This window comes from Prunus avium, chromosome 5, assembly GCF_965620075.1.
Source record: "Prunus avium chromosome 5, drPruAviu1.hap1.1, whole genome shotgun sequence".
In the NCBI taxonomy this organism is placed as follows: Eukaryota; Viridiplantae; Streptophyta; class Magnoliopsida; order Rosales; family Rosaceae; genus Prunus; species Prunus avium.
The window spans coordinates 29,704,536-29,724,490 of NC_142288.1; the positions used below are offsets into that span (position 1 = coordinate 29,704,536).

Genomic DNA, 19,955 nt, shown 5'->3' on the forward strand with positions numbered 1-19,955 from the left:
TAGGTGTTAATTTTATTATAGATTATTCATTAACATCACATCATCATCCATGGTGTCCTGTTAAGGCTTTTATTGATTGATTTATTATTTTTTGCACAAGCTAAAGATCTTGTATTGACTACAATGGGTAGATCTCAGAGATCTCAGTTGATTGAATTCTTCAATTTCAACCCATGTGGGCAGATGTTGATTGAATTCTTCAATTTCAACCCATGTGGGCAGATGTTCGAAACCCCTCCCCAATGGCTTGTACTTATCTTGTATTGACCGAGTTGATTGTCAGATTTTGCTCTAGTTCTATATTATAATAAGTACGTGATCCTAATGCCAGCAGCCACGGCTCACTTCTGGTTGTAAGCTTGGTCGATTGAACGTGAGCAAGGGTTCCATCAATCATTGGTGAAATGAGAAAATCAGAAACTAGCACCAGCATTCTCATGTTCATAGAAGTAAAATTCAAATTTTATTGATTATAACAGTTGATACAAAAAGTGAAAAGAAAAAGAACAATTCTTATAATACATATGAGATTTCAAGATTCAACATCCTTTTATGAGGTTTTTTTTTTTTTCGGTTACAAGGAGGGCCGAAGCCCAAGAAAAAACCAAAAAGAAAACTACACTAGTCCTTTTATGAGCTTTTACCAGCAGCTTTGGCCAGCGAAGTGAAATTCAACCTGCAAATAACAAGAAGAAAAAAAAGAGGTTCAAGACATAAAAGTTGCTGAAAGGAATAGTTACGCACCTGCTTTTCAAAGTATTTCAGGATTTAAAAGAAATATTCTGGTGTGACGATCAATCACACACATTTAAATTGAAATGGTTTCAGAATTGGTTGAACCAATGAATACCTGATGATCGACTTTTTCTGTGCCACAGGTTCAGGAGGGGTTCCATTTGAAGATGGCACCATAAGGTCCGCCGGCTTTAAAATTAGAACATGCAATAAAAGAAGAATTACCGGTTAAAAGCTTCAATGAAAAGCAACCAACAGTGCTAAAGCAGACAATGACACAGAATAACATAGAAAAGATCAAAAAAAGCAAATACGAAATGATTCCCCTTCACCTCCCATATATATTAAGAAGAAACTTATTTTGTTTTTAAAGTTTTTATACAGAGTTCAATTTCCTGCAAATCTATCTTTAGATGTTCTGAACGGCTTTACCCTAAGTATGCACTCACAAAATAGCATTCCCGAAAAATAAAAACAAACAAAAAATCTTAAGAACAAATACTGCACATGCAACCAAATATAAAAATCCACAAGGGACATAATTGAATAATGAGATGAAAACTTTGAAAGTCGAAAAATACGAACACAAACAAAAGTTATGTGTTTGACCTCAAGTTCCTCTAAGCCCCCATCATATGAATCAGTGGAAGGACCAGCTCCATTGCTTGAGTTTACTGGCGCTGAAACTGATACATTCTCCTCTGAAGGCTCCATTTGACTGCTTTTCATGTTCCCGGAAAAATCTTTGACTTGATGTCTATATTCAGAATCATCTTCAAGCTCATCCAGTTCTGGCAAAGCTTGGTGTGAAACATATGGGCAAGCCATATTCTTCTCTAATGCCATCTTCTCTGCGTCTTTAGAACTTGATGTATTCGCAGCAGCAGGTAGACTATCGTTTGACGGATTGCACCTTGACGATACTTCAATCTGACCATTCTGATAAGGAATATCTGCGGCGTTTTCTATCTTTTCTAAGCTAACTGCTATGCTATCATCAACTTTTTTGTTTGCATCCGTACTTTCACATTTTGTGGAACATGAACTGATATTGCTGATAGGAGGGCTAGCCGCATGAACTTCCCCACTGCAGAGATGTAAAGACTTGGCATACCTTGAGTCGGTCTCTACAGTATCATCCACCCGCTTTCTCTTCTGTCCACCATCTGATCCATCTAAATCAGTTTTACCTTCACACAATTTATCTGGTTGAGCATCACCAGAAACCTTCAGTTCTGAACCGCGCCTGCTCCCCCAAGTTACTTTAGATGGGCGCAAAGGTCGAACCTCACCAGGAAATACAAAATTAGGAATGTTCCTGCGTTTTACATGGGATACACGGATCTCCATTCCACGCTCCAATAATGTGTACCGGTTGACAGACTGCTTAAATTCCTCTACTGTTGCCCTTATGTCAAATTGCTCACCTTCAGTGACGGGAACGCCTTGTTTTCGTTGTAGGCCCATGAAGTAAGAGCTATGAAAAGGTCTGGATTTGTCTGAAAAATCACCTGGGTGTGGGTGACACTGTAGCATGTCATAAGTGTGCCTCTCAATCTGGATTAACATGTAACAGATGAATAAGCATCACTGATTATTATGAGAGAGAGAGAGAGAGAGAGAGAGAGAGAGAGAGAGAGAGCAAAAGAATAACACAGAAGGAATAGTTTCACCTTCAGCGTTAGTTGGCGAAGACGGGACTCAACCCAACCTTTCCATTTTCTAAAGTCATCAGCATTTTCTGCACTGATGTCTATCTGCAAATAATTCTTATATGCTTCAAAGAAATCATAAGACTCAAAAAGGGTGTCCCAATCAGCCTTATTTGCTTCCATAGCCTGCAAGCACTACCAAACATCAAACTCAGGACAGAGGCACAGTATTCACATTTTGCAGATTTTTTTTAAGGAATACAACTCCATCAATGGAACATTTGAAATAAACACTAAACTTTACAACCATGGCCTAGTTAACAAGAACAAGAATACCACCACTCAAATCATTACATAATATGAGTCAATGAGAAATCTTATCCTGTAACCTATATGTTCTCTGTGTTGTGGAAAGAAGTCATCACAACTTGCACCACAGAATCGTACCTCACAAATTTCATTTCCCCTCTGAAACTCCTCTAACATGATACGCAGCGTACTTGAGGACACATTGTAGCTGGAGTTCATGCTGGGATAAGCCGGAGTAATTATAGGCATCAAATGATACTTGTCCTTTGGATTTCTTCTAGGATCCCAAACCTGAAGTCCAAGAGACCCTTCTTCAATAGCACAAAGCATGACTGGATTTGGCCAACGCCACTGAGTATACACCCTGAAGAACCGAGACACTAGCATATTAGGCAGTGCATTTGGGTAAAGTTGGCATATGCGAGCAACAAGCAATGCCCAGTTTATACCACCAAGAAATCCTGCAACCTGCTCATGATAGAAAGCAGCACACATCATAAGTAAAAAGAATACTGTCTCGAATTATGGAATAATCTAGTGCATCAGAAATCCCCCACCATACATTTGAATAAACACCACGACGCTTTGCCCATAACTTCATGCATCTCAATGTTGTGCGGAAATTCTGCAATAAAAAAGCCAGTTACATGATAAGAAACAAAAAGATTTAAAACAAAAAACTGTATGCAAATAAGCTAGACAATGATGGCCAGAACCTGAATGCTTGGCACTAAACGCAGAATTTGATCTGTAACTCTACAACCATTGAGACTACGAACTGTCTGTTCATCTGCATTCTGTAGTATTGAGTCTTGTGATATGTCTAAGTCCTGCTCCAAATAAAAAACGTTGGAAACAGAAAATACTAGAAAATTTTCAAAAGAGATATTTTTTTCCTTATATAACATCCTTTAAAAAACATAAGTATAGTAGTATATTGAGTGTAAGATTTAGCTATTTGAGCAAATTTTAGTCCAGCACAGACACTCTCTGATCTAAGCTAACCTGGTCTGGGCTAACCATCTAAAGCGACCTTTAGAAATTCATAATTTACATTCAGTCAAATGATCTTAGTTAAGAGACTATTAGATGAAAGGAAAATATGAATGAGTGCAAAAATCTCCACTGCCTATGCTTTTTCAAATGGTTTTTATGAAATAATGAATGAAAAATTAAGAATCAGAAAGCCATCTATTATCTTTCTAGCGATGCATAAAAGAAGTTAATAAGGCATGCAAAATTAAAGGATGACAATGTGTTCAATTGTGGATAAGGAACTTCCAGCATATAACCAACACTTACTTCAGGAATAACCCAAAGTGACAGTTTTGCATAAAGAAGATCTATTGAAACCCCACTGAACTTGAATTTCATAACTGGGACGTAAGCATCAGGCACAGGATGCAACTCTGTAACTTCAGGCATCTCAGACAGCATCCTCTGTAGCTCACCAAAGAAATCTTCCTACACACAAGTTATAAAATAAATTTAAAGTTAATTAATACCGCAAAAATGAAGTAAAAACTATTGCACAATAAAAGGTAAGGCTGATCGCACTTCTCGGGTTGCATGTCTAGGTCCAACGCAGAGTGTGTCTATATCTGCTCCAGGGCCATGAACCTAACAACAAGGGGCAAATGGGGAAAACTAGAATATGTGAAGCTTTGAATGGGAAAAAAACAAACTTGTAATAACATTACTGATTCCACATCCAAAAAGAATTATTCATAACAAGACTCAAAATTTATCAAAAAAAGGCGAGCCCTACTGATAATAATAATTCAATCAACAAGTTACCATATTTTCCTACAAAGTAGTAACAAAGCAAGGCACATAAAGAGAACATGAGGCATGAATGGTGAACTGTGACAATTCTTTCAAGTATCCGGCTTACTATCATCACATAGATATTTTAGGTTAACAAAGAGTTTGGAGAGAAAGAAATCCATAGACATTTTTTCTCTATGTTATTGTTAAAAGATCTAATGTACAGTGCATTTTGTTAAAGATAAACAAATTCAAGTCTACCAATTGTGAAACCCTCCCCATGCCATATGGGGTCATTCCTCTAATCAAAGGTAAAATAGGGTCTTTTCATATCTAACCTTCAGAAAGACCTTATCACACAGACGTCAAAAATAAAGATACTGAGACACATGACCAACAAAGAGGGAACTATTTTATTCACTTCATGTGCTACAATAAAAATACTGAAATGCAACCCAAAGGTAAGTAGTTTAAGAAATAGATAAGCCAGCAACAGAAGTTTATAATGCATCCACAATCGACAAGCTTTGCTAAAGGTCTTTAAGATATAACCATCCAACAGTTAGACAACATTAACATGACAACTGCAAACAAGAAAAACCTCTGGGATGGAAAAGAGTAACAGAGCTTCATACCCCTAGCCGATATGAGCCGAAGGTGAAAATCTTAGCATTTGCTTCATGCACTAGTTGCTCATTCAAGCCCTTTGCTCGGCTAATTGTTTTAACCCATATCTTCACAATCTGGCTTGGATTTCAGCACCAAGATGATACATTACAATCAGAGAACACAGTATTAAGTACATATCACATCAAATGTCTCAGAAATTAAATAATAAAACCTGAAACAAAACAGAAGATAGAACTTAAAACCTATTTTCTTTATTCTCCTCACTTTTCTGAGAAAACAAATATAGCAATAACAACAACAGGGACAGAAAAAGATAGTTCAACCTGGTCTAGCCTGCCAAGAACCTCCTCCCTACTCACAGCCTCTTCCTGACTCTCATACAATCTAGCATATTGCAAATACTGAAAACCCAGAAAAAGCAGAAACCGAAATTCAGCATAATCACATGTAAATACCCAAAATTTAGATATTGGTCAAATTGAATATCAACCAAACCAGAACCTTTTCAAGTTCACGAGTCTTGATCACATCGTACTCCGTCGGTCCACCTAACGAGATGGGCTCCGTAATGCCTAACCGCTTCCCGTTATTTCGGTTGCTTAATCCGGGACTCGCCATTTATATACGAATGAAAATTAAATTATTTTGAATATAACTTTTTTAACAATATGGGAATTGGGATGGGGCCGTCAAGAACAAATTCTTATTGATGATATTTTGTACTCTTTTATTCTTCTTTTCTTTTTTTCCTTTCCAAAATAATGAAATCAGAAACAAACAAATAAAAAAAAGATAATAATGAAGTAATTTACAGTTACAAAGTAATGGGTAGAACAGAACCCCAAAGCTACAAAGAAAAGGGAGAAACAAAATTGAAAGAAAAGCTAACCCTAGCCTTTTGATTTCGTAATACAAAGTACAACACCATTCCAACCCTAACCCTAGACGAAGAAGAAACAGCACCAAATGGACGCCCCAAAATTCAGTGGAATCCCAAAGTCTCCGGCTTTCAGAATCGCCGCTGTCGGTCTTCGGCCATGATCTCTATCCGAGCCTGAGAATCTTCAATAAGACCCAACCCTGGAACTATCGCTGTAGGTGGACAGATAGCGTTATAGAGAGAGGGAAGGTTACATTGGCTTTTCAGAGATCATATATGATCTTTATATATTGTGTTGGTTTCTGATTTCACTAATTTTTTTTTTCCTGATACAGGCGAGGCGAGACGATATTTGTTTCGCGTTTTTATTAAATAACAATTCCTATTTCCACTCGGAGAAGTGACGCCAACGGTAAATAATTAAATTGATTTATCTTTTCTGTCGGCACAAACTAAATTTGAATATAAATATAGAAATAGTTGCATACAAGTTACAACTGGCCAAACAAGAGAAAGAGTTGCACACAGTACAGAATTACAGATACATAATAATACCTTTTTTACTTTTTACTTTAAGCAAATGATTTTGGGCTGCACGCTTTTTCCTTATATTTAACAAATTTTGTTTTCTTTCCGTTTTCCTTTCCAAAAAGAAACTTTTTTTTTTTTGGTTAAATGAGGATAGTGCTTAAAATGGAGTAGTTGCATTTTGAAATTTTTACTTTTCTTTTTGTTGAATGAGGATAGTGCTAAAAAAAAGGTATTAGATAGTATTGGATGATTCAGTTCTATGTGTTGTACACTCTTATGGTCGTATTCTTTTATTTTGAATAAAGCATATTTTCCACACACCGAAAAAGAAAAGAAAAAGATAGCAGAAGCTTATATATAAACAGAGATAACAATTGTCAATCATGAATCGCAAAAAAAAATATATATATTTGTCAATCATGAAAATACAAATTTACCTAAGACTAGATACAAACTTTCAGATGTCCATAAATATAAATTATAATGGACTCAGATAATTCTTTTTACATAAGTTTCGTGCATGAAGCATGCTTCAAGAAGAGAAGTTATCATTTCTTGACACAATTGATGTACAAACGCAGGCACGTCCTGACTTACAATGATTCACAGAAGCACAACTTTCCTCCAGTTTCATCAAGAGTAGACCAGTCTTCTGGTCATTGGATGACTAAGGTTAAAAATACATAATTTTACAACACAAGGGCGTATATAAGCACTAAAGAAAGATCATGCCGTGGATTCACCTTCCCTCCTGAGCAACTCCTGCAGGGGAACAACTCACCTAAGTCCATTTTGATATAAAAATAGAGAATGTGTGTGCTGCAATAACAGGAAGGCAGCTTTCCTTATATATAAATGCTTTACATGTTAACTGATTTATGCAAGATTTAGGTAGGCATCATATTCTGTCACCGTCTGTGCATGTGCTTGTGTGTGTGATTCACAATGACTTGGCTAGTTAAATCCGATCCTTCACTTCCCATATACAGTGACTGTGTACATGCATCTATGTAATACATTACCCTTTTGGTAGCTCTGATTGACATGCGTTGCCTCTCTTTCTTCTCACGCAAGCATTCCCCACACCAGCTGGAGAAATCTTTCTGATACTTCTTCATCTCTCTAAATACAGAACTGTAAGGAGATAATTTAGTTTGGGTAATGGCAGATGTAAGTATTTCAAATCCTACACTTGAGTTCAATATTACAAATAGGATCCTACCACACTAATGCTACATAAAACAATTGGAAAATGAAGGATTTCAAAGAAATTCCATTGATTTGGTGGTAATGATATCCATTTTAAACGAAACTGTTGTAGGAAAGGACATATTCAAACTTCCAAAATGCCTGCAACTGCTATTAGGAAAAAGAAATGGGCACCTCCCCTACTTCCAAAGATGCGTTCATTTAGATCCTTCTTTGTTCTTAACTTCTATGCATGTCCGCCATGCTAGGTTTCTTATCTGCTAACAATTAAATTTCACCTTATTTATTTCCTTTGTAACTAGTGTTGTTGCCATTACCATCTCACACTCCAAAATTTGTAACCCGAGAATGCCTTCTTCAAAATTTTTGTTCCAATATAAGGCATAATCTAGGAAGGAAAGAACAGGGAGAAAAGATCTCCCAAGTCATATTCCTGATTTCATGAAAGGTGGGAACAGTGAATGCGAAAAACAGAAAACTCATACATGAATGTTCATAGTACAACATAAGCATCCAATTAAAATTGTCAGAAGGAGTACTTGTACACACATGGGAAGAAGTCCCCCAGATTACTAGACAGATTCCATAAAGTAAGATACAGGAAGTTTATCAAAATGTATAACTGATTGTGAAAAATTAGAATCCAAAGAATACCTTCTGCACCATAGAAGTAAATTGATGCGATGACCTGATGTCGTTGCTCTAGCACCATGCCGGTGACGGCCACGATGAAGCACAGCACATCCTGGGACATGTGAATAATCAAAGATCTCCTGCTTTTAAATAACATACTCCATCAATACGTTTACAACCACCCACGGGTTTCAGTACGTCAAATCAATAGAAAATTATAATATTCAAAACTTTGAATTAAAGAGAACATTAGTGATCTTATATTCGAAAATGGACACGTGCTACCGAATAAACACTGAAAAAGTGTTTGCACTGCCCTGCGCAAAGTATAAATTAATTTTCTCTCCATCTTAATGACTAACATACCTCTGAATGGCTTCCACTATTTACATGTTTATCACATCGCGTGCCTCGAAAAAACAATTCTCCTCCAGAAAATTGCTTACCCAAGCACACATTCAAAGTTACTTCAGAGTCGTCCACATGAAAACCTACACATATGAAATTAATTTTATGCATCTACATTTGACAGAAGAGGAGTACTTATAGCACATGATTTGAGGGTATTCTACCATCATAAACTTTCAATGTATTGTCAAAGGTAAGGCGTGTATGTACAACAAATGTGTGACTGGCACCATACAACCATTTTTAAAACAGCATATTAATCAAATACACATTCGAGCTATGGAAAGGTGTCTAGTATCACTGCTACAACCACAATAGTGCAGTGGATTAGAGCCAAGTTTTGTAGTTTTAGAGGGCACCTATAAGTTATCACATCAGCAGAGGCTATGTGGACTGACAACATCATATATAACTACAAAAGGATAACATTTTAAAGTTAAAATCAATTAAACAAAATACCAACCCAAGTCAGCATCCCTATCTTCGCCATATTCAACAACAAAACCATGATGAGAATCCAGAGTTGATCCACCAACTTCAGCAAAGAACACTGCAACAAAGATTAAGCTAACAGATTAAATCAAAATACATGCCAACCTCACTGAAAATACCTTCTTGTGAATTCACAAATATTAAAGTATTTACAGAGGACAACAATGCATCACCTTTAGATATAGGACGAATAAAATTCTCCATAAGCTTGTCAAGCATGGTTTCAAGGCCGAAATCATCAAGAACGGCACCGTATTTATTCATTGTATTTGGCCGCATGATTCTAAATTTGGCTTCATTAACCCATTTTTCAAAATTCTCCACCTAGGCAGCCAAAGAAACATAAAAGAAATAAAAAGAAACGAACAATGGTAAGCCAAGCCAAATCTAGAATGGCAGATAAGTAATATACAATGACAGTATACCTCAGACAACAATAATTCACAGAACTGTGGCTGAAACATCTCAAATGTAAAGACCCCTGGCGAGGGTTCAGACATTATCCTTCTGAAGCTTTCCTCAGTATTATCACTAACTGCTTTCAGAAATGGCGTCACAAAGGTGGTTGCTGGGTGCATACTGTATAACTCTCTATGTAAAGGCTGCACACATGTCATTCAGCTTCTATAAGTCCCTATTCCTTCAAATGGACAATTTTTATTTGGTGGGAAAACCCAATTGCACGGGCAAAGCTTGAATTATATTAAAAGCAGCACATGAATCATGCACACTGCGGGGTTACTATGCCTGATAAAAAACATAAAAACTAAAGAATCCAATTCACCAACCCATGAGCTCTGAACGTAAAATAAACCAACTGAGAGTTACCATTTTACCCACAAATTGAAAGGATTGAATCAAGAGTCGCGTCGTACTGTACCTGATAATTTGATATAATCTTCTGCCTGTAGTCTCTATGTTTCTGAACCTGATACATAGCATGCACAAACGACATCAGTTGTTTGATTTTTCACGAATTAGAATAGTGTACTATGTAGTAAATCATGTCAACCTGTTCTTTTTTTTTGGTAGAAAAATTACATCAACCTGTTCACTGAACTTTCTCTGCGTTGTTTTCTTTTACTTCAAATCTTTTTTATTTTTCTTTTTTGTATAAGGGAAAAAGAAGTAAAAGGAAAAGATGGCAAGGAAAGAAAATGATGATGATTGCCACACCACCTTCCTACATACAAAAAGCAGGGCTTAAGGGCATTTTCGTAATTTTATGCCAAATCACTTGCCCGTTAGAAGACAGTTCCTCAGCGAAACCCTAATTAAATGCCCAAATCACAAGAGGCAAAAATAACGATAATAATTCGATCAATAAGATTAAAAATTGCGAGCATATTCAAGTTGATTCCTTTTCCACGAAATTCTCAGTAACCAAACGGACCACCACCAAATGAAGAAAACAAGAAACACACTTAAACACGAAAAAATGGATAAAACTTACTCTGTTACGCTCTCCGTGAGGCAAGTACTTGAGCAGAATCTCCGTCATGAACTTAACCTTATCGCATCGAGGCATCCCGAGCATGCTCGGAGGCAGGAACCGCTCGAGCGAGGTGAAAATCGAGGGACTGAAATCCAATTCCATGTCATCGTAGTTATCCGGATTGTGATCCTTGTTTGGGATTAACCTTAGCCTCTGGCTCGACATGGGTGCGAGCGCCGGCCGGTTCGAGTCCTCCAATACGACACCGTTCCCGGTCACCGGCGAGGGCCCTTCACGGCGGTCGCCGGGGCGGCCGTCAAGCGACATGGCCGGAGTGGAAGGTGGAGTCGGAATATCAGCCGGCGATTAGTGTACTAAGGAACATTGGTGGTGAGGGACGGAGGGTAAAATGGGAATCTAGTCTTCGATGGATTTCGAAATGGGTTTTCTTGTAGTGGACGTTAAATTTTGGTGTGGGTTTGTTCTGTTGCAGTTAGGGTTTCCTGAGTTCAGTCTTACACTCCAACTCACTCAAGCTGTATTTTTTATTTTTTTGAATTGAAAAGAGAAAAATGGATGGAGTGGATTGGACGCTATGCCCTGGGCGTGAAATAGAAAGCAGATCCGGCCCAACACAACTTGCACTTGTTTTCGGGACTGAGCCCAACCCAACTTGCATTAAAAAACAATGAAAAGCGTTAAAATTCTTTTGCGAGTAAATTGATTGGAGGCTCGAAGCTCGAATTTGCTTCATCCATATCTTTTAGTGTTCTTGATTCTTGAAAATAGTGACCAGTTGTTTTGAGTTCACAATGAGTGAAACTGAAACCTCCAATTCAGCCCCCAAGAACGAGACCCCAAAAGAGGTAGAACTAGCGCCAAAGCAAAAGCAAAAGCGTGAAAGAAATTCCGAGGACTCTATTTCAGCTGCAAAGAAGTCGAAAACCGAACAAGAGCAAGACCCAGATGTTGATTTAGGTGAAGGGAACAAGGATAGTGGGGTCAATGAGCCAAATTCAGGTGGGAGGGAAATGGGTTTTAAGATTGAAGCTGATGCAGCCGAGGATAAGGGGTTACGGCACGCCATGGAGGACGCTTGGGCTGTGCTCTTGGACGCCAGCTTGGATTTTCCGGGAAAATTGAGGTTCTAATGCTTTGTTGCTCTTATACATGGCAAGCTTTAAAAGTTCAATTTATTTACTTCTTGGTGCCTTCTTTTTGGGTCAGATGTGCGCATTTTGCAATTTATGATGGGCATGGAGGTCGATTAGCTGCAGAGTATGCTCAGAAGCATTTACATACAAATGTGCTTTCAGCCGGATTACCACGTGAGTTGGTGTGTTTGCTTAGTCTGATTTTTGCATATATGTTTAGACCTAATGGCAGATTGACATAATCATCTTTGTTAGTTTCTGTACGTGTTGGATTGTTTTGTCAATGCGTTGGTAGTTGGATTTCAATTATGAAATTTTGTAGAAAAGAATTTTTCTGATGCTTGAAAAAGAAAATTAAGGCTCTATCATTGAATGGTGTAACTATCTGCGCCATATACATTAGTACATATGTTGAAAAAGAAAATTAAGGCATTTTGCTTTCGTGGAAACTGTTGTCCTTGAAGTCTAATTGTATTCTATTGCGTTGCATTGCAGTTAGATGTAAAAGCAGCCAAGAAAGCCATACTTGATGGTATAAATACTGTGCAAGTCTGTTTGTTTGTTTATTTTATCATATAGTGATTTCATCCAAGTGTGGATTTTTTTGTTATTAGGTGTATTTATTTGAGTTTTGTTTTCCCTAATTTAGGTTTTCGGAAAACTGATGAGTCTCTTCTTCAAGAAAGTGCTGCAGGTACAGAATGAATCTTTCATCCTCTATTTCTGATTTGAACTTTCTTTCGCCTAGATTAATTGAACTAGAATATTGCGTCTCAAATAGTTATTTCTCATATCTTTTATCTATCTATCTGTCTGTCTACCATTTTTTTCGCAAGTATAGATCGTAGTGAACCATTTTATGGAGTAATTTTTTCCTAATATCTACTTGAGGATTCATGTGTTGGTTTTAAATTGTCATCAGGGGGATGGCAGGACGGTGCTACAGCTGTATGTGTCTGGATATTAGGAAAAACTGTAAGTACTAAGTATGTTATTGAGTTTCTAAAATAGAAAAATTAAGGCCTTTAGTAAGTTGTTTTCTGTATGTGGTATGATGCTTTAAACATCACTGAGTTGCATTCTTTGATCTTGGTTCTGTAATCTGAAATCATTTAAGGATACAATTTGCAAATATTTGGTGGATTTATCAATTACGTGATTATTTGATAGGATACTGCTTGTCTTTTTGAAAATTTGAAAATATAAAAAGGAGCAACTTAAGGCTTTCTCTTGAAGAATACTAGATGATGTGATGATTCAATTTTCTTTCCAAGTGGAATGACTATGGTGTTCCTAAGACAAGCTAATGGCAATTTACAAATCCTGTTCTAATGGTACTAGATGTTTCTAGGTTTTTGTTGCTAACATTGGGGATGCAAAAGCAGTGGTAGCAAGATCATCTCCTGCTGAGGGATTGAAGAATGGATCTGATGAAGCATGTCATCTGAAGGCCATTGTTTTAACAAGGGAACACAAAGCTATCTATGCACAGGAGCGTGCTCGTATTCAGAAGGTAAGTGCTGTGTATAAGTAAACTTGGGATTAAGACTTTGTTGAGTTGAATTGTTAGGGGATTATGCTTTGTTTACCTTTAATGTGGACTTGCTAAACTGTGATTAACAAGAGCTGAAGAAAAGAAATAAGGCGATATTCTTGTATATTGCTTTTATGTCAGCTGCATTGTATTTCATTTGTAACCTTTTAGCATATTTACTTCTATCTGAATCTACTTGAAACCTTATGAGCTCCTTTCTGCTTGAAATGTGCTTCAGGCTGGTGGTAATGTGAGTTCAAATGGACGACTACAGGGGCGCCTTGAAGTTTCTAGGGCCTTTGGAGATCGCCATTTCAAAAAGGTTTTATTTTCTGCTCTCTTAGACGCTTTTCCCTGTAGTTACATGTTTCCATCAATCTACTGCTTTGGGGACAAAAAACCATATTGCTCTACTTTACAAAGAGATTATTGAATTGATAAATTTGTCTGTAAATTGCAGGTGGGTGTTGTTGCAACCCCAGATATTCATTCATTTGACCTTACAGAGAGAGAGCACTTCATAATTCTTGGTTGTGACGGCCTCTGGGGGGTATGTTTTCCTTCTTTACTTCTCCTGGACTTGGAATATGCCTAGAATACAGAATCTTTGTCTGAATCGGACCTCATATTAATTTACATTTTTCTTTTGGATCTTATTCCTGATATTTTATTGTCTATCTAACAGTACAATGTTTCTAAATTTGTTACAGGTAATTGGACCAAGTGATGCTGTTGCTTTTGTTCAAAAACTTTCGAAGGTTAGAGCAAATAGTCTCTTTCTTAATGATCATTTCAACATCCCATGGAATTTGAATAGGTCCATTGTCTTATAGGTTTCATTTAAATCATTAATTTGTTACGTTTCTTTGAACTAGCATGTTAAGTTTCTCTTCCTCTTTTTTTTTTTTTTTTTTTTTTTTTTTTCCTTTTGGTCTGATTTTGTTATCTCCTTGTAAAATGGTTTGTCTTCAACTGTCAACTACAACATTATTTGGCAAAATGACCAGATCCTCAATTACTTATTTGAAAGTGTCAAATGGGGAAGATATCTGTTTCTGTTAGGTTTCTTTTTAGTTGCTGAAAATTTGTGGGATTTGATGCATAATACAAAAACCCCTTCACATTCAAATGTAAATCAAGAGGTGAATTATGGTGGCTGTGTATTGTTTCAAGACATCCTCTTAGGTATCTTGAACTTAATCTGTTGTTTAAGACACATAATTACTTAGAAGGACTGGATTTTATTTTTGCAGGAGGGACTACCTGTTTCAACTATTAGCCGCCGTCTTGTAAAAGAAGCTGTGCGTGAACGGCGCTGTAAAGATAACTGCACTGTAATCATAATCATGTTCAGGCACAAGTAGTTCTAGGCGCCAATTCATTTTAAAAGGAATACCCGGCTACTGGCTATGAAGCACCGTGAGGGTTTGTTTCTTTAATTGTGTAAGCTCAACAATATGTTGTCCACCATTGGTTAGTTGCTCAGTCATGAAGTAACCATTGAATTGTTGAAAACTTGATATATGCAGCCTGGGATTCTTGGTGCAGATATTGCTAGATGTTTTAAAATTGTATTGCTCTAACACAACCAAGTATTCTGGAACTTTGTCCAATGCAAGAAATTTGAATCTGGACCTGACCAGTTTATGTTGTATGCTTGCAAGTTGCAAACGGAACCAGCTCCAATATCATGTCTCAAGTTCATCTTTAAAAATGTGACCGAAGAAAAACCAGCACAGCCACAGGCCAAGTTAAACATTTACAAGCTTGTCTAGATTTGAGCGATTGAAAGCACGAACGAAACGCGAAAAGACAATACTGCCCCTTCAGCTCCTCTCCTTGCTTTTGAATGTTTAGGTTTTGCAACTCCTTAATAATGAAAAGGACTCACATGCCATCTCTGATTGATTCTTCGTATCGTGTTGTTCCATCTTCTTGTCCAACAACCCAACCCAACCTATTAACGAAAAACTGACTCTGAGTCGAGACTATGATTTTGGACAAACGACCTAACCTAACCCAATTATGAATTTGTCCTCATTACCATTATTTGGCAGCAGATTCCATTTTCCAAAAAGACAAAATCTTCTTTCACAGTGCCATTAATATTAAATTTAATTTTAGAGGAAGTAAATAAATAAAAAAGCCTTATGATTGATAGAGAGTATCAAACCGTATTCGGAGATGATGGGATTAAGCTGAGACCTGACTGAGACCAATGGAGGGAAACTTTGGTCGCCTACTCTCTGATTACCTGGCTAACATGCTTTACCTTCACCTTGTCTACCAAACCTCATCACCTCTCATGGAGCAAAACAAAATATATTTTCAGTTCATACAAATGAGATATAAACTAAATTGCATTGCTTGTTCTGCAGCTCTGCTTTGCAGGGTTTCATATCGTCTCTAGAGTTGCATTGAACATTGGAGTAAGTAAAGTTGTTTACCCAGTTTACAGAAACCTCATTGCACTGCTTTCGTTGGGTCCCTTTGCTTATTTCTTTGCTTTTAATAAAAAATGGAATGGTCTTTATAATCGTCATTTGTGGTATCAGGATCACTGCAAACCAAGGATTTTTCTTTTTGGGGCTGTATTATGTGTCTCCAACTTTTGCATCTGCAATGCAAAACTCGGTTCCTGCAATTACTTTTCTAATGGCTTTGGCTCTAAGGTATATATTTAGGGCTCTGTTTTTCATCTTCTTTTCTTTCTTCTGCACACTTCTTCCTCTGTTTTTGTTTCTTGTTGAGGAAAGAGTTCTACTCTTGAGTTCTTTCTCTATCTCAGACTTGAGCATATTAACATCACAAGGAAAGATGGGCTGGCTAAAGTTATGGGAACCATTGCAAGTGTACGGGGTGCAACTATTATTACTCTTTGCAAAGGCCTCCCTCACCAGACACAGCCAATTCAGGGAAGAACGACGCTAACAGAAGAAATGTCAAGTAGCACTGACATGCAGAAGTGGAAATGGGGTTGCATCTACCTGCTTGGACACTGCTTAGCATGGGCTAGTTGGATGGTCTTTCGGGTCAGTCGAAAATCATCTTTCACCCCATGATTATTCTGACCAAACTTATGAATGCCTAACTTAGCCATTTCAATCACCGTTTTCATGACCTGGAATGTGATGTTCAAAACTTTGCAGGCTCCCACGTTGAAAAAGTACCCGGTGAAGCTAACACTCACTTCATTCACATGCTTCTTCGGATTGATTCAGTTCCTGGTGATCAGAGTCTTCGTAGAGACTGAATTTGAGAACTGGAAAATCCTATCTGGAGAAGAATTGTTTACAATCCTATATGCTGTAATTTTCCTAGCATTTCTTAGATGACTACATATGCAAAATATTGGATCTACATGAATTTCCCTTGAGCCTCAATTTATGACTATCTGCCTTGTTTTAGGGAATTGTGGCTTCGGGGATTGTTGTTGCTCTCTAAACATGGCGTATCCAGTAAAGTGGCCCTGTGTTTGTTGCTGTCTTCCAGCCCTTGCAGACTTAGTTGCTGTCATGGCAACTCTTGTTCTTGGTGATCAGTTATACTCCGGAGGGTACGACAAAGTCCAAATCTAATCAAATATCACAAGCGACACAACATGTTTAACTATTACTGCTTGGTTTTCTTCCTAACATTTCCTTCTTCCATTGCAGGATTATTGGCGCACTTCTCATCATGTTAGGTCTCTACTCAGTTTTGTGGGGTAAAAATGAAGAAAACAGAGTGGTTAACCAAGGGGAAGTATTGAAGAAGCCCCTTCTTGAAGCTGATATAAAAGAAGATTATGGGATTGCATTATATCGTCATAGGCACGCTTATGCTTAGAACATGAGATATGTTATTGACCAAAAACAAAAGAACCCGAAACAGTTAACCACACATGGGTAAAAGTGAGAGGATGAAATGCAGTAAGCACAGGTTTCAGATAACCTGAGCATCTCAACATGTAAATTCAATGAGACTTTTTCTCTAAAATTATTTGTGCAAATACTAAGGTTTCCTGCAAATGCATAGAAAGGCAGCCTCAAGGATGATTCATAACAGAGTCTGCACCCTTGGGCAATTGACAGAGGTGGAAGAAAGATCACGAAATCAATCTTAGCAATGAGCAAGCAATTCAGAGTCTCCCTTACCCAAGATCGTAAAACATACATGATGATTTTTGGGAGCCTACATGAACTGTATCTTCTTCATCTTTAACCTCCATCAACTATACTCCCCAACTCATTCGGAGAAACTCAAACTCCATAAGCAAACTCGAGCATAAAGATTATATCAAATGCAACAACTTGTCACAAATTTCCTTTGAGCCTAACAAGAAATGAATGAACAAAATCCAAAGGACGCAAATCACCAAAACATAGATCCTCCTAAAACTGAACAGAGACCCCATTTCAGCATTATGAAATCGAACTTCAAGAAAAGGGATTAGCATTGCTCAATGAAGAGGTTTATCAATAGATTAGAGTCTTAATTTTTGTGATGGAAGCCAAGATATACAAAATAACCATCTTCTCTATTAGCATGCAAACTTAAGATGACAGAGTTAAAAGAAATACATAATGACTAACTAGATGCATGGACAAAGGTAAGTTCCATAACATCCCTTAATAAACACCCAAAGATCAAATCAAAAGTAAACATCCAGTACCATTACCAAAATTCGGAACAGAAATCCACCTCAAAAGAAATAGAGTACAGATGAAATAACAAACATCCAATCTATCTTACTGTAACTATGTCATCAATCTTCAAAATCATCCGCACACACTCAGTGGCCAGAGTGATAGCACTTGTGCTCACAAGCAGCGGCTGCACCACATTCTCCTCCAAGATGTTGGTTATCTGCCCCTTCCTCACATTAATTCCAGTGTTGATTTCTCCCTGTGCGTGGCGGTTCCTCAGCTCAGTCACAATCGCAATCGGATTCAAACCCGCATTCTCAGCCAGTGTATAGGGAACAACCTCGAGCGCCTCTGCAAACGACTTCACACAATAACCCTCCATCCCCTGCAGCACCTTAGCCCACGCACCCAACTGCCTCGACAGCTCAATCTCTGGCGCACCGCCACCCGCAATCAAAAACCTCTTGCTCACCAAACACCTCACCACACACAAAGCATCGTGCAGGCTCCGCTCCGCCTCATCCAGCACCAACTGGTTCGACCCACGAACCAGAACGGTGGTGGTCCGACCCATGTTCTGAATCCCTGTAATCTTCACAATCTTTCCATCACCAAGCGAAACCTCCTCAACCAAATCAGCGTACCCCAATTTCTCTGCCCGGAAATGCTCAATGTTAGCAATGGGCAAGCAATTCAGAGTCTTGGTGATGAACTCGATCTCATCTCTCTCCACGTCCTTAATCACCAAGATCTTAGCTTTCGCCAAATAATGCAAGGACAAATCAGTAACTGCGTCTCTCAGAATACTCTTCTGAATCAGCAAGACGTTACACCCAGTCGCCTTGATCTTCTTAATCATACCCAGAATGTAATTCCTTTCTTCCTTCAAAATCCTATCCATCTGTGTATAGTCCGAGACGACAATGCTCTGTTCAATATCGGTCTTGGGAGGCGAAATCTGGAATTGAATCACAGCGATCTTCGCGTTCTCCATCCTTGTAGGCCCACCAGCTGCGTGACTCGCCTTCTTATCGAAAACAAGTCCCTTCACCGTCTCCGTATCGTCGACGGTGCCTCCGAGCTTCTTCACGATCCTGATATCCCTCAGGTCCACCACCTCTGGCTTCGCGGGGTCCACCACTGAGAGCACGGCGTCGACGGCGAGCGGCGCGAGCAGAGTCGAGTACTGGCTCACTACCTTGCTGTTGAGCGATGTGCTTGCGGACTTGACCAGCGAATCGCGGTCTGTGAGCTCGACGGGGACGGCCATGGCGGTCAAGACATCGACGGCTCTAATGGCAGCCTTGTGGAGAGAGTCGGAGATGACCGTCGGGTGGACGCCGTGGGACAGAAGGATGTGGCACTGTTTCAGGAGAGCGCCCGCAATGACGACGACGGTGGTGGTACCGTCACCAGCGGCAGAGTCTTGAGACTTGGAGAGCTCGACGAGCATCTTGGCGGCGGGTTGGAGAACCTCCATCTTGTTGAGGATGGTGGCGCCGTCGTTGGTGATGATGACCTCGCCGTTGGCAGCGGAGATCATCTTGTCCATGCCCTTGGGTCCCAGGCTGGTCCGGACGGCATCTGCCACGGCTCGAGCGGCGAGGATGTTGGCCTGGCGGATGTCTTCCTTGCGCTTGTTGTCGACATAAGACTCGGTCTTGGAGGACGAGCGGGGTTGGGAGATCACTGCTGGTGAAGCCATGGATGCAGGGATCGACGAAACCCTAACGTTAACTGAAATTTCAAAGCGTGGTGGAGGGTACCTGAATAAAAGGCGCTTTCTTGCTAGGCAAAAGGCTTCCAAGTTCCAATTTTGAAATGATATGGAAACCCTAGAGTGAGTTAGAAGCAGAGAGTGGGGCTTTAGGTTAAACAAGGAGAGAGATGGCTCGAGTAATTAGACGAAAATGGCCTTTTTGGGAAGGAGTGTTTGGGCATATGAGCTATACGTCCCT

General features: G+C 38.8%; 4 protein-coding genes and 1 pseudogene across 5 annotated transcripts; 2 read left to right on the forward strand and 3 right to left on the reverse strand.

The window, feature by feature from the left end:
• Positions 1-440: 440 nt before the first annotated feature.
• On the reverse strand, positions 441-6,322 carry PAPS1 (poly(A) polymerase 1). The gene is made up of 12 exons (XM_021947048.2): positions 5,595-6,322; positions 5,417-5,494; positions 5,099-5,206; positions 4,254-4,316; positions 3,999-4,160; positions 3,413-3,526; positions 3,259-3,321; positions 2,835-3,164; positions 2,409-2,573; positions 1,345-2,292; positions 851-924; positions 441-676 (listed from the first exon to the last, which is right to left on the reverse strand). The coding sequence occupies exons 1-12, from the start codon at positions 5,709-5,711 to the stop codon at positions 631-633; spliced, it is 2,268 nt and encodes a 755-aa protein (XP_021802740.1). The 5' UTR covers positions 5,712-6,322; the 3' UTR covers positions 441-630.
• Positions 6,323-6,888: 566 nt separating this feature from the next.
• Positions 6,889-11,240, reverse strand: LOC110746811 (2-oxoglutarate (2OG) and Fe(II)-dependent oxygenase superfamily protein). Its single transcript, XM_021947056.2, has 9 exons — positions 10,700-11,240; positions 10,127-10,174; positions 9,672-9,848; positions 9,420-9,570; positions 9,218-9,304; positions 8,713-8,837; positions 8,368-8,486; positions 7,527-7,638; positions 6,889-7,266 (listed from the first exon to the last, which is right to left on the reverse strand). Exons 1-9 carry the CDS (start codon positions 11,006-11,008, stop codon positions 7,231-7,233), a joined length of 1,164 nt encoding a protein of 387 aa, XP_021802748.1. The 5' UTR covers positions 11,009-11,240; the 3' UTR covers positions 6,889-7,230.
• Positions 11,241-11,386: 146 nt separating this feature from the next.
• On the forward strand, positions 11,387-14,957 carry LOC110746843 (Protein phosphatase 2C family protein). Of its 2 annotated transcripts, XM_021947076.2 has the most exons (10): positions 11,387-11,825; positions 11,909-12,017; positions 12,331-12,367; positions 12,485-12,529; positions 12,758-12,810; positions 13,187-13,348; positions 13,608-13,691; positions 13,830-13,919; positions 14,080-14,127; positions 14,623-14,957. In XM_021947076.2, the coding sequence occupies exons 1-10, from the start codon at positions 11,494-11,496 to the stop codon at positions 14,731-14,733; spliced, it is 1,071 nt and encodes a 356-aa protein (XP_021802768.1). In that variant the 5' UTR covers positions 11,387-11,493; the 3' UTR covers positions 14,734-14,957. The 2 variants fall into 2 exon arrangements, with proteins under 2 accessions (XP_021802768.1, XP_021802773.1); XM_021947081.2 differs by lacking the exon at positions 12,331-12,367 and having other exon boundaries at positions 11,909-12,009.
• Positions 14,958-15,726: 769 nt separating this feature from the next.
• LOC110746141 (WAT1-related protein At3g18200-like) lies at positions 15,727-17,300 on the forward strand (annotated as a pseudogene).
• Positions 17,301-17,997: 697 nt separating this feature from the next.
• Positions 17,998-19,926, reverse strand: LOC110746862 (TCP-1/cpn60 chaperonin family protein). Its single transcript, XM_021947093.2, has one exon. It carries the CDS (start codon positions 19,700-19,702, stop codon positions 18,095-18,097), a length of 1,608 nt encoding a protein of 535 aa, XP_021802785.1. The 5' UTR covers positions 19,703-19,926; the 3' UTR covers positions 17,998-18,094.
• Between the last annotated feature and the right edge of the window lie 29 nt (positions 19,927-19,955).

Excerpts from the sequence above, each read along its gene's own strand:
- PAPS1 (XM_021947048.2), bottom strand. The coding sequence starts at position 5,711 with ATGGCGAGTCCCGGATTAAGCAACCGAAATAACGGGAAGCGGTTAGGC. Across the intron at positions 3,322-3,412 it reads GTTTAGTGCCAAGCATTCAG|AATTTCCGCACAACATTGAG; the intron begins GTTCTGGCCATC and ends TTTTTATTGCAG. Across the intron at positions 677-850 it reads CAGAAAAAGTCGATCATCAG|GTTGAATTTCACTTCGCTGG; the intron begins GTATTCATTGGT and ends TGTTATTTGCAG.
- LOC110746811 (XM_021947056.2), bottom strand. The coding sequence starts at position 11,008 with ATGTCGCTTGACGGCCGCCCCGGCGACCGCCGTGAAGGGCCCTCGCCG. Across the intron at positions 9,571-9,671 it reads GTGAATTATTGTTGTCTGAG|GTGGAGAATTTTGAAAAATG; the intron begins GTATACTGTCAT and ends TTGGCTGCCTAG. Across the intron at positions 8,487-8,712 it reads ATAGTGGAAGCCATTCAGAG|GAGATCTTTGATTATTCACA; the intron begins GTATGTTAGTCA and ends ATTTAAAAGCAG.
- LOC110746843 (XM_021947076.2), top strand. The coding sequence starts at position 11,494 with ATGAGTGAAACTGAAACCTCCAATTCAGCCCCCAAGAACGAGACCCCA. Across the intron at positions 12,811-13,186 it reads TCTGGATATTAGGAAAAACT|GTTTTTGTTGCTAACATTGG; the intron begins GTAAGTACTAAG and ends AGATGTTTCTAG. Across the intron at positions 13,349-13,607 it reads AGCGTGCTCGTATTCAGAAG|GCTGGTGGTAATGTGAGTTC; the intron begins GTAAGTGCTGTG and ends AATGTGCTTCAG.
- LOC110746862 (XM_021947093.2), bottom strand. The coding sequence starts at position 19,702 with ATGGCTTCACCAGCAGTGATCTCCCAACCCCGCTCGTCCTCCAAGACC.